The sequence below is a fragment of the Trachurus trachurus genome (genome assembly GCF_905171665.1).
Source record: "Trachurus trachurus genome assembly, chromosome: 16".
Lineage (NCBI taxonomy): Eukaryota > Metazoa > Chordata > Actinopteri > Carangiformes > Carangidae > Trachurus > Trachurus trachurus.
This window is the reverse complement of record NC_139902.1, coordinates 16,940,775-16,952,987: the sequence shown is the minus strand read 5'-3', so window position 1 is coordinate 16,952,987 and position 12,213 is coordinate 16,940,775. Positions and strand designations below refer to the sequence as shown.

Genomic DNA, 12,213 nt, shown 5'->3' with positions numbered 1-12,213 from the left:
AATCACCTCATCACTTGTCCAGTATTACCTGTAGGCGTCAGGATGGTGGAATTTTACCAGATATCAAACAAACTGCAGTTAGAAAAGCAAGCTGTGCTCTTCAGGAGAAATAGTTGCACCACAGTGTTTGCACCACATGTTAGTCGCTTTCTCTGAAATCTGCTGCTGCTTCCTGAGAATATCCCCAGTGTGCAGCAGCCGCGGTCAGAATGTACTTTTAGCAGGACAAGACTGCAAAAAACATGACAGCTTCATTCCTCACACCTCTCTCTTATTCGCTTAGAGAATTAAAGATGGTAAGGCAGAAGCTAAGATAGCAACAAAACTGAAATGCACACCAGCCGTACACTCTATATACTACAGCATTGCTCTATACTCATGGTGTGAGTTTCATGCATCTCTGTGCAATATAACCACTATCTCACAGTTACTTTAATACTCAATACTCTAATATTTTGTACATTTGATGCTGATAAATAGTTTTTATTGACATTGCATGCACTTTTATCCCAGCTACACCATAACACAACTATGTGTCACTTTAACATGGGATGTTTACATTTACTGTGAAGATTCACTCAGCCAAAGTCTTACAAATCTGCAATTTGGTTTTAAGAGAAGACAAGACTGAGAACAGCATGACAGCTATAGCTCGTCTCAAAGACCTCCTTGATCTTTGAGACACTGAGCTTCCTGCTGCTGAGTAGCTGATACACCACTGAGCAACAGCTTCCTAATGCTCTGCCTGCTCTAAAGCTTGTAGAGGATGTGACTTACATATATAACTAGTGATTAGCTACATTAAAGGCACTTGTTTAATGTCTAATGCTGTAATCCTAGCACTTTTTAAACAGCCATTGCAATCCTTATAACTAATTTAATAACCAGTGATCCCCTCTACAGTTGAGTCGACTCACATGATGTTTGATATATAATGACCGTGATTTGACACGATTATGAACATGTCAAAGGTCACTGGATGATGTCAAAACAGGGTTTTTCCCAGACTCTTTTGAAGATCTTACCAAAACAACTTCAATATCAACAAAATCTCTATTCTCTAAGTCTGATTTGATCAGGGCTTTTTAATAGGGCTTCTTCATAACTCTTACGGCTATCATATTTTGATATAGCTATCCATCATTGTAATTAACCAAACCTTCATTATATAAGCATACTGTGCAACTTCCTCATGATTTAATCTCCATAAAAAGCAACAGTATATGTGCCTGTGCTCTCATTTTGTTAATTTGGTCTGCCATAAGCAGAACGGCTATAAACTGAGAACAGGGGACCACTGGCAGTGTAGTGAAGCTGTTTTCAAGGGATAAAAGAAGCAGCAACACCAGACAAAACTAAAGAACAATAGTGCCCTCTAGTGACTGGGGCCAACATGCACAAAAACACACAAATTAATTTTCCAGCTCATAAATAGTTCAAATAACTAACAATTTCTGTTTATTTTTTTTTTTTTTAAGTCATGAAATCAATATTATAACAATCCAAAACTGTAGCCTGAATAGATCTGTGGTGGCATTATCAGTGCATGTACATTGAAAACAAATATGGATGTAAATGAACATAAAATGACAGAGAAATGGAGAAGATGCATTCAAGTTCAACCTTAAATTCAAATAACAAAGCAATACTGTTCAACGTGTATAACAAGAAGAGGTCCAGGTAAAACAGTTCAGTAACCAGTTCACAATCATTTCAATTCATGTAACAGACATGGAAGAAATTCCTACAAAAGGCACTGTGGTATTTAAAAAAAAACAAAAAAAAATGTTGTTGAAATAAGTCCTTTAGAGCTCATCGTGTTGATAGGTGAATTCTCTCGTAGATATAAAACCATCTTTATCCTCATCCTCGTTTTTGAAGATGTCCTCCACCATCACTTCATGGTGCGTGTCATTAGGCGAGTATCCATGTTTCTGAAATTCCTTCTTTAGGTACTCCTTCACCTGAAGTGCATACAAAATAAAAAATCACAATACATTCACTAATATCAATAACATACACCAGCAATGTTCATACAAGAGAAAAGGTTGAAAGGACTTTCACACCTCCTGTCTGGAGAGCTTCCAGTCATCATTGAGATCCATCTCCCGGAAAGACTCATGAGACCTTGGACCATTTCTAATATCAACGAGCTCGATGTCAAAAATAAGGGTACTGCTTGGAGGGATCTTGCCTGTGAATAAAAACATTAAAGAGAAATAAAAACTCAGATGGGGTTATGTTGGACTACAAATGGATGAGGAAATGTGATGTCATATACAATATCCTATACATAACAGAATGAAGCAGTTTCTGTTTCTGTACCTTTTCCTTCCTTGCCATAGGCCAGAGATGGAGGGACTGTCAGCTTCCTTCGCTCTCCTGTGCACATGTCCTGCAGGCCTTTATCCCAACCTTTAATCGCCTCTCGGATCCCAAGGGTGAACCATACTGGATTGTTATCCCCCTGTTTCCAGCTGCCAAGAATACACACAGATTCATCAAGGTTGTTTTTGAGAAAGAAATGTTGGCCTACACATTACGCGTTATATTAATGCACTTTATTCTACTTTTAAAGTCTATCTATCTATCTATCTATCTATCTATCTATCTATCTATCTATCTATCTATCTATCTATCTATACATTTATGACAAGCATTCCAATCCAAATGTGACTTTTCCTGCATAAGGACTGGATGTTGCATGCAGCATAACTGTTATTATTCATAGATAGGTGTTAGCCTACCTGGAGTGAAACATGGTGCCATTGCTCTCCAAGAATCCCTCGTAATGAACCAGAAGCATGTCTCCATATTTTGACTTGCGGTAACACATAAAAGGTTTATGTATAACTTCGATTTTCACCTCTGGCTCGGGTAGTTTCCCCCCAGTGACACCCACCAACAACGAGGGGAGTATCAAGAGAACAGAAAAAAGAATCATTTTTGATAGACATTAGCTGACTTACTGACAAAAGTAAGAAAAAGTCTAACTGAACCCTTTAAATAAAATACCGCACTAAAATAAATGCATGGTAGGAATGCCAAATACGTGGCAGCTAACTTCAGCAACAAACGCAGCCACTTCTTAGCTTGAACCCTCCTCCTTCTACGATTGAATGAATTCATTCCTAAGCCCCGCCCCCTGAATGTACTCTTCCATTTAATTGGTTCTTTTATGTGTCAGTCATCACAAGCCACGCCCACAGTACTTAAATCCCTCTGACGTAGCTGGGAGGAACGTCGTTAGCGCCTCGAGAGACGCATTCAAGAAAAAGTTTACGTAGTTTTTTCTACGCAGCTGAGATGTAAAGCCGAGGACGTTCCTCCGCAAAAACACAGTGGGCCCCGATGGAGTCGATGCAATCAGCTGTACATCATCTCTCCTCATGATAAACAAGTAATGAACGGCGGAAATACATAATTAAACAATGGAGGGAATGCTGTATAAGTGGACCAATTACATTAGTGGTGAGTTTGTTACACGATCTTTGTGTTTTTTTCGGCTGTAGAGCTCGTTTTAAGGCAGCTAGCTAGCATGACAACGTCATAGCGTAGTTGTATTGAGTTTTAGTGGAAGCTGGCGTTAGCTACGGTCAGTCTGCAACTGTCGGAGCTTATGCAACACTTTGAATCAACTAGTTATATATGTCCGAGCTTAACTAAGATAGATAGCTGGTGAACGAAGGAGAAGTAAGCCTAATTTTTAAAGTCTAAACAGGTAACGCCGACTAAATGTGGTAGTTCCACCATCTGTCATTATAATCTCATTTAACTACTGATTAGTTGTTGCTGGTAGCACAGCGTAACGTTACAAGTTTGTGAAGCTAACGTTAGATGATGCCGTTTTTAACAAGCCCTTTCCAATATTGGAAACTGAAATACATATAGGCCTACTCATTAAACAAGATTACCAGATCACTTTATTTGTCACATTCATACGCAGTCACAGAGTAACATGCAGTGAAATGTCTCCTGGTTGCTCCTAGACTGACCATATAAGTACAATGAATAAGAGAAATAACAAGGTAATATAACCAGAAGTGCAAAATATATCAAAGTACGAGGTAGATAAAAACAAGCATTCATCCTCATTCACACACACTCTTTCACACTCATCCTGTCCAGGGGAGTGTGGGGGTGTCAGGCTGAGTCTAATGGCCTGAGGAAAGAAGTTCCTCTTTGGCCATCATCCTCCTAAATCGTTTTCCTGATCTCAGCAGCTCAGCAGCAATGTTTACAGCAACAACAACAACAACGACCTAAACATATAAACTGCGTTTTTCTCAGGTTGGCAGCCTCGCTGGTTTGTTCTCGATGGAGGAACTTTGTCTTACTACGACTCCCAAGAAGATGCCTGGAAAGGATGCAAAGGCAGCATCAAAATTTCAGTCTGTGAAATCCAAGGTTGGTATTGCTTGCTCCCTTTAGTTAAATGTATGTGTGTTTGAGAAACTTCTACTGCTTGTTAAATGTTTTTGCTAACAAGCCTGTCTTCTTTTTTTTTTTGCTGCTGCATTTCAGTTCATTCCTCTGACTCCACACGAGTTGACCTGACCATACCAGGAGAGCAGTACTTTTACCTCAGAGCCATCAATGCAGCAGAAAGGCAGAAATGGCTGGTGGCGTTGGGGACGGCCAAAGCTTGCCTCACAGACAACCGAACAAAGAGAGAAAAAGGTACTTGAATTGCCATAACATTCAAATCGGACACAACGCTGTTTGCATTTATACATTTAAGAGCTGCTGTAAGAGTGTTGTAAATGGTTGGTTTGGCTCGTGTGCTGTTCCTTTTAAAGAGCTCCAGGAGAACACAGAGGCACTGAAAACAAAGATGTCAGAGCTCAGATTGTACTGTGACCTTCTTCTACAACAAGTAAACAAGATCAAGGAGAACGACGAGGTTGAAGACTCAGCAGAGGTGAGGTTAACATTTGGATGAGCCGATGAAATAAGAGAAGATGTTGTTTGTGTGAAAACTCAGTATAAGGTAGCCCATTTCCAACTAGATATCAGATTGCCATCTGCCAATGCTGACTAATATAGCAGAGAGGAAGAAAATGTTGCTAAACCGGTAAAATTTGTTTTTATAAAATCTTGATGTGTCACTAATTAACATACTTAACCTGTTAGGACATTTATGGGAGTGTTTGTTAACGTGCATGTTTATATAATTCTTTTCAGGCGGGGATAGATACTGGAAACATGGTGAAGTCAACATGCACCACTTTCCTTAAGACTCTAGAGGAATGCATGCAGATAGCAAATCGTACCTTTAGTGCGGATATGGTAACACAGAGTCCACCGGGATCTCCCCCAGTTGCAGCAATCAAACCCCAGAAGGTACTTTTTTTTTCTTACCAAACCTGTCATACCAGCAATGCAGTATAACCAGTCATGGATCAAGTTCCATAATTCATGTCATTGTAATCCTCTAAAGTCTGTTTTCTCCCAGCAGGTTAAACCAGTCAATCATTTAAACCAGAACCTCGGAGAAAAGTAGGTTGTTATATGTAATAATGTATGTATGTATGTATGTACCACCTCACATGCTGAAATTTTGCAGCTTTTTTCAATTGACAGGATAATATTGTGTTTGTGCTATTAATTTATGTTGTAGTTCTGCAGCGCTATGGCTAAGGAAAAGATCCAGTAGTCCAATTAATAGTTCAAAAGACGAACGCAGCGTTAACACATTGCACTCAATTTCATTCCAGGTGGAGGGATTTGACTGAAAGCACAGGTGAAGCAGTTGCACATGACAACCAGAGCCTCGACTCTGGAGCAGAGGGACCAGACGAATCGGACAGACCAGAGCATCACCCCTCCCCGTCAGGTAAACCAGGAGCTCCAGCCACTCACTTCACATGCTGCTGAGTTCCCTGAGCATTTCATAAAGTCAAGACCACAAAGCACCAAAGGGAACAACTGATTGTTGTGTGTACATCATCTGAACTAATGTGGATAGATTGTTGCCTTTTAGCGAGCAGACAGTGATGGATGCCCAGTCACGTTATTGCATTTCCCCCAGCAGTACTAAAGCCTTTACACATGGGAAGTTACTACCGGTGATGGCAAATAAGAACCATGTTTTCTGGTTTGTTTCTAAATAGACCAATACATCATTTAACACTTGTATTTGAGAATTAAGTGGTAGTATGATATTATATAGAAAGTAGTTAGTCCACCAAATGTACAGTAACCTTTAAAGCAGCTAATACAAGACATAAAAACACTTTTTGATCGTTTGAAAGTTTTAATTGTGTAACATTTACATAACATAGTTGGGTTTAGCACTGCGACTTACAGTGATGCAAAACTTGTGGAGGTAAAAACCCCCGTAACCAAAACAGTGGTTGTAAAAAACAATTGCACTCTTAACTACACCCAGGCTGAATATCTGTCGACACCCTGCAGCCGTTGCCTTCTCTTTATTTCACAATGCTAATGCTGTGTCGCAGGTTGATGTCACCACTGAAACTGGTCACATCTTACGACACTCACCTGTAATGTTTGTTGTTTTTCATGACAGAGATCAGTGCAGCAAAATCTATAGAAAATCTGGGGATGGAGCTAGTGTTGAAGTTTATTACAATATTTACAAAAACAGAAGGAAGGCGGGTGAGTGTGATGTTTGCGTCACTGTCCCCAAGGGAATAAAAGTATATGTGATGGGTTTGTAAGGTAGGTAGCTAAGTGCTGCTCTCACACTTTGCCACACTTGGTCTAGTAACATATTTTATGTGTATTTGTTTCTCTGCTGTATCGTACAGACTTCGAAGCAAGCGATGGCAACAGCTCAGTCCACGAGGAGCAAGCTGACCCCCCTCCACACACTACCCAGGATTCCTCCGAGACCTCCGAACACTACGACCAGCCGCCAGAGGGGGACGAGGAAGATGAAGTCGCTGATGGCGAAGAGGAGACGACACTAGAGCAGAAGCACAAAGTGGACCAAAGTGAAGAGCAGGACAACAACAACAAGGAAGTGAGCTCTGCCCAGAGCCCTCAGCAGCAGCAGCAGCAGGAGACTGTCACAGACCAAGACCAAGCTCAGCATGAAGGCCACACCTCCAGAGATTCACCAGAGCCTGAAGACACAGAGCAGGTGGAGACTTTCTTCAGCACAATGAGTCACAGGTATGAAAATGCCACTCAGGAAGGTCACATCCTATAGTTACTGTATGAAAGTTACTGTATCATCATCTGTGATATTTCACGGTTACAGTATTAAGATAAAAACCAGTTTAAGCTATATGTAGTATTTTTTATCTCAGGGGGGCAACTGCACCTTTGACTAAACTGCAAATTTATGGAAGTATATTATTAACTGTATTACAGTGTTTCACAGAATAAATTAATAACAGCAGGTTTGGAAAATTTTAATTTAAAAAATATTTTAAAATGTCATAATAAGTGTTTTATATTAGTGTGTTCTCTCTTGATCACATGACACAGCGAGGCCCTCGTCTGATGTTTGGGTTTGTAAAGGTTTTTTTGTTGTTGTCAACATTTCACTGTGTATTTCAAACATTTAACTCTCTTTTTTTAATATCTTGAAGAGTGTTACTGAACAACTGACTAGTGTGAACTTGTTATATTATTATAGTGAAGGAAATTATTGTCTCATTCATCCAGTATTCCACTACTAACTACAGTATATGCATTTAAAATGAATGAGACAGTTTTAAGATATTAACACTAAAAAAACAAAACAAAGGACTCTGTGAAGTTGTAGACAAGGTAGCAGACTAGTCTCAGGTATTGTCAGGCAAAGGACTGCATGACACTGTGTGAATCATCTCTCTGGCTTGGTTTTGATGTTTGTACCCCTTTTTCTTTTTTCTGTTTGATTTGATCAAATAAAAATTGAAATGGTATACATCCCTCTAATATATTCTCCTGTTTTGAATCTGTTCTACTTTTTTTTTTAGATTTAGTGATATAAGACTGGACGACGACAATGGTATCCCTACACAAGAGTTTTTGGACTCATGCTATGCAATAGTGCCTGTATTAGGTAGGCCGGTCACTTTCAGCCTCTCCTCATCTCAATCTGCAACGCTTCCTCTTCCTCATCATGCTCATTTTACATCTGTGCTGCTTATTTCACCCTTTTATTATCTTCTTAAGGAAAACTAAATCTTGCTCTTCTATTTTCCCTATTATTTGTGCATGTTCATTCACATATCTGTAATTACAGTGTTACTTTGTGTCTCTGATTCATCATCATACTTTTCTGTCCCTTCCTCGTCATCTCCTTCTTCACCTGTATGTCTTTCAGAATGTTGTAGTCTGTCATTTAATTGAAAAACCCGTGTATTTATGTCAGTTGTGCTCAGGATTTTATGGTGATTGACAGAAAAAGTGAAGAGACACACACACAGTGCCTGCCTCTGTGTGTCTCTTCACTTTTCAGAGTGTTATCAGGGTTGTTTGTCATCAATAATTATTTAATTTTACAAAATGGTACAAGCAATTTTCAGATAAAGAAACAACAGTGTTCACTTTTCACTCATGTTCGATCTCCAGGGTGATATTAGCCTTGTGCTTTATATAGATCAACATCAGCACAGGTCCTAAATAGTAGTAGAGGTTGAATTAATCATAACGTTACATAACGATTAATCTTCTGTACTTACATCTTCATGTACTATGAGCTTTTAAATTGCTGCAAAGCAAGACACAAATTATTTATCTTTTATCCTCAGATGTTCAAATTACTTTCCCTTATTGCTTTCTCACTGTGGCTACTTTAAATCTCCAGTAAAAGAGAGACGGTTCTCTCCTTCAACTCGTTAAACAGGATTTTGCTGCCTCTTTTATCATTTATCTAAAAACTTTTGACTGTTAATGGTCAGAACATCACACACTCTTTCAAAGTAGGGCACACATTTGAGGATCTGTACTTCAGAAGCGACAAAGAAATGATCATAGATTCTCTCTTCTCAGACAAACTGGGGTCCACAGTCTTTGCACCAGTTAAAATGGATTTTGTTGGAAATATCAAGGTGAGTGCACATGTTTGTTTAATGAGTAATCAATTAACTGATCAACAGCTTATCAGTGAAAAATGATGAGGTAATTTTGTGAAACTTTTTAGTTATTTATGGTGTAACAACAGTGAGACAACATTATGGCTCTCTCTGATTTAACAGACTTTCATCAGACTTCTGAGTCTCTTTACTCTTCCTTTTAACTATGTATGACAAAGATAAAACATTGTAATATTTGTTTAATAAATATTTATATCATTTCAGTTCAGATTAGTGTAACTACATGGCTGTGTGTCTTGTATTCCTCTCTAGAAAATCCACCAGAAGATGATTTCAGACCCTGACAGGTTCCCCACACTACAGTCCATCGTGCTGCATGAAGTCCACACAGATGTCGCCCGCGTGCGCAACTCGGCCACCGAAGCTCTGCTGTGGCTCAGACGAGGCCTCAAGTTCCTCAAAGAGTTTCTGTCGGAGGTCAACGCAGGACAACAGGACATCCACGGAGCGCTAAGTAGGCCACACATCAACACATGGCATTTAATGCAAGGTACACCGTCAGGCGTCCTCATTGTCTGACTCTTTGTCCTTCCAGATAACGCCTACGGGAAGACTCTGCGGCAGTACCACGGATGGGTTGTGCGAGGGGTGTTCGCTGTAAGTTTTTGTTCACTCACTCACTGATGTCCATCCCTGCTTGGCTGAGCTCTTTTAAGAACTTAAAACTTTATCTATTTTCTTTTATTTTACTTTTATTTGCTCTTGCTTTTAACTCTTTTTATAGTTTTTTGTTTGTTTTTATTCTGTTTTATGCTTCTTTTTTTAATGTTTTGTCTTTATGTAAAGCACATTGAGTTGCCTTGGTATGAAATGTGCTATATAAATAAAGATGCCTTGCCTTGCCTTGGAGTGAGACAATAGCGTCTGTTTTTGACCTGTTTTTCTCCCCCCACAGTTGGCCCTGAGAGCAGCTCCATCTTATCAAAGCTTCAGCGCTGCCTTAGTGTCCAGAGAGGGCGACGAGCTGAAGAGCGGCTTCACCAGCGGCATGCACAGGGACCTGGGCGTTTACCTGCCCGCCATGGAGAAGCAGCTGGCCATGCTGGATGCTCTGTATGAAGAATACAACCTGGAGTCCGACGAGGTGGTGTGAAACTGAACGAACTTAGAGCTCAAGGAAGGACAGAACCTGAGCGCAGGGGCAGAGTAGTGTCTGACTACTGAAGGAAGGTGCCAGATGCCACGTGCATCTTGTGTACAGCATAATGTGGGCGTGACCCGGCCCAGTGTGAGGTGTTTCCAGACGCTCTTAAACTCTACGACCATAGGTGGTCTGGGTTTGAAGAAGGTGTTGATGTCTGTAGGAGCCTAGAAGGACGAAGTAACAATAAGACATTATGGTGTGAAGAAATGTAGATTCCAGGTCTTGTTCAAAAGACTGTCGGCAGTGTATGGGAATTGAACCCCGTTATGCAGAATCCAAACCATAATTATCCATGGTGACATTTGTTTCCGGTGCATTTTGTCACTGTATTGTGGCTTTTTTATGTACTGTACGTGTTTGAAGGTACAACATTAACCACAAGGTGTTTTCAGCTTTTGACATTTGTGATTCTCCTTGAAGTGATGCGAAGAAATCTATAATCAAGATTTCCCGGTTTCCTTGTATTCACGAATCAAAGTGATTCTGCAATTAAGACAAAGCACTAATTTGTCAAAAACAATGTCAGACTGTCACAAGTTTTTGCTATTAGGCAAGCAGTTTGTCTTTGCACTAACTGTTGACATTATGATTTAATATTCATTTTTATTTTATTTTCCTGTGATTTTAATATAAATCCTGAGGTTTAACAGTGTATGAATTAGTTTTACATTGCTGACACATCAAGAGACTTTCCACGGGACCAAAAGAAGGAAGTGTCATGTGAACGGCTTTAGCCTCCGCTGCCTATGACACCACAGCACACAAGAATGAAATAACACAGTCTATCTGTTAAAATACAGATAACTGCTGAATATTTATGTGGACATCTTCTGCACAAACCTATGCATTTTCACAATGACTATTTATTATGTCTTAAGTTATAAAGTTCACATTAATGTCATGGGGATCGTTTCAGTCTGGCTTCTGTGTGAAGGCATGGACATTGCTATCCATAGAGCATGCTTATTTGATTGCATGGTTTTATGTATTAGGAAACATAGGTGCCAATGGAAACTGAATCTAGGTCAAGACCTCGAATTAAATTAATCATGTAAAGGGAATAGATTGTGAGAGTTCAAATACATCGCTTCTGATAATTAGCAATTCTGCTTAAAGATTTCAGCTTTTTTTTTTAACATCTCGTTCATGCACTGTTCTACATCTACTTGTTACCAGCTGTCTTTTGATATTTCATGATGTCAGTTCAACAACAATAATAATAAAATATAAATAAATGCGTGGTAAGACACCACCTGGCCAGCTTCAAGTGTGGCCGTAGAGTCACTGAGCCATTCGAACAAAGCAGGAACATCCTCATAGGGCTTTTTTTTACTGAGACATGCCACATAGTATTTTCTAACTTTTATTCAAAATTGTCTTTTTTTGTGTGTTTTCAGGAATGCTTACAGCAAAACCTGCACAGAGGTGTAATAGGCAAATTCCCTGTTCCAATGTTAATCCTGAGAATATGCTATTGTAATATTATAAACATTTGTGTTTTTTTTCTAAGGATGTACATAAGATGCTATTTGATTTTTACTCAATAAATAATTAAGATGTCTCAGTGTGTGTCCATGTCTGTTACAGTCAAATATAATAGAATAACCAGGTTTCTTTATTAAGCCCTTGTTGATCTTGTTCATCATATAAATCCAAGACTAAGCCATATCGTAAATCTGCAGAAGTGCACTATGAAACACATTTGCATACCTTTGCTGTGTATGTAAAATTATTGTTTTGCATGTGCAGCAGTAGTGTGTCCTCTGCCAGGACCACAGCACCCTGCATGCCAGTGATTCCTGCCCATAGGTCAGGGATTTTCACTTGGCTCGGGCCAACAGCTGGCCCGCCGCCTGCCTCCTGTCCCTGTGGCCTCCTTTGCATCAACCCTCTTGTGCCACAGCTGTAACGCTACACCAGTCAACCTGCACTAAAATAACCCCTTTGTTGGAAAAAGTGTTTGATTTCACTTCATCTACTTGATGCCTGTGGCGGCTCAAAATAGAGCCAGCG

General features: G+C 39.7%; 2 protein-coding genes across 3 annotated transcripts; one reads left to right on the top strand and one right to left on the bottom strand.

The window, feature by feature from the left end:
• Positions 1 to 1,598: 1,598 nt before the first annotated feature.
• On the bottom strand, positions 1,599 to 3,061 carry fkbp14 (FKBP prolyl isomerase 14). The gene is made up of 4 exons (XM_083990574.1): positions 2,748 to 3,061; positions 2,326 to 2,477; positions 2,067 to 2,194; positions 1,599 to 1,964 (listed from the first exon to the last, which is right to left on the bottom strand). The coding sequence occupies exons 1-4, from the start codon at positions 2,942 to 2,944 to the stop codon at positions 1,806 to 1,808; spliced, it is 636 nt and encodes a 211-aa protein (XP_083846700.1). The 5' UTR covers positions 2,945 to 3,061; the 3' UTR covers positions 1,599 to 1,805.
• Positions 3,062 to 3,336: 275 nt separating this feature from the next.
• On the top strand, positions 3,337 to 11,734 carry plekha8 (pleckstrin homology domain containing, family A (phosphoinositide binding specific) member 8). Of its 2 annotated transcripts, none has more exons than XM_083990076.1 (13): positions 3,337 to 3,471; positions 4,291 to 4,407; positions 4,525 to 4,680; positions 4,800 to 4,921; positions 5,185 to 5,343; positions 5,459 to 5,499; positions 5,718 to 5,836; positions 6,774 to 7,140; positions 7,935 to 8,020; positions 8,953 to 9,011; positions 9,309 to 9,510; positions 9,592 to 9,653; positions 9,952 to 11,734. In XM_083990076.1, exons 1-13 carry the CDS (start codon positions 3,432 to 3,434, stop codon positions 10,147 to 10,149), a joined length of 1,728 nt encoding a protein of 575 aa, XP_083846202.1. In that variant the 5' UTR covers positions 3,337 to 3,431; the 3' UTR covers positions 10,150 to 11,734. The 2 variants fall into 2 exon arrangements, with proteins under 2 accessions (XP_083846202.1, XP_083846201.1); XM_083990075.1 differs by having other exon boundaries at positions 5,456 to 5,499.
• The last annotated feature ends 479 nt before the right edge of the window (positions 11,735 to 12,213 follow it).

Bases quoted from the DNA above. Each gene is read 5' to 3' on its own strand.
- fkbp14 (XM_083990574.1), bottom strand. From the start codon at position 2,944: ATGATTCTTTTTTCTGTTCTCTTGATACTCCCCTCGTTGTTGGTGGGT. The intron at 2,478-2,747 runs GTAGGCTAACAC...TATTCTTGGCAG, and splicing joins GGCACCATGTTTCACTCCAG to CTGGAAACAGGGGGATAACA. The intron at 1,965-2,066 runs GTGTGAAAGTCC...TATGCACTTCAG, and splicing joins GGAAGCTCTCCAGACAGGAG to GTGAAGGAGTACCTAAAGAA.
- plekha8 (XM_083990075.1), top strand. From the start codon at position 3,432: ATGGAGGGAATGCTGTATAAGTGGACCAATTACATTAGTG. The intron at 8,021-8,952 runs GTAGGCCGGTCA...CTCTCTTCTCAG, and splicing joins TGCAATAGTGCCTGTATTAG to ACAAACTGGGGTCCACAGTC. The intron at 9,654-9,951 runs GTAAGTTTTTGT...CTCCCCCCACAG, and splicing joins TTGTGCGAGGGGTGTTCGCT to TTGGCCCTGAGAGCAGCTCC.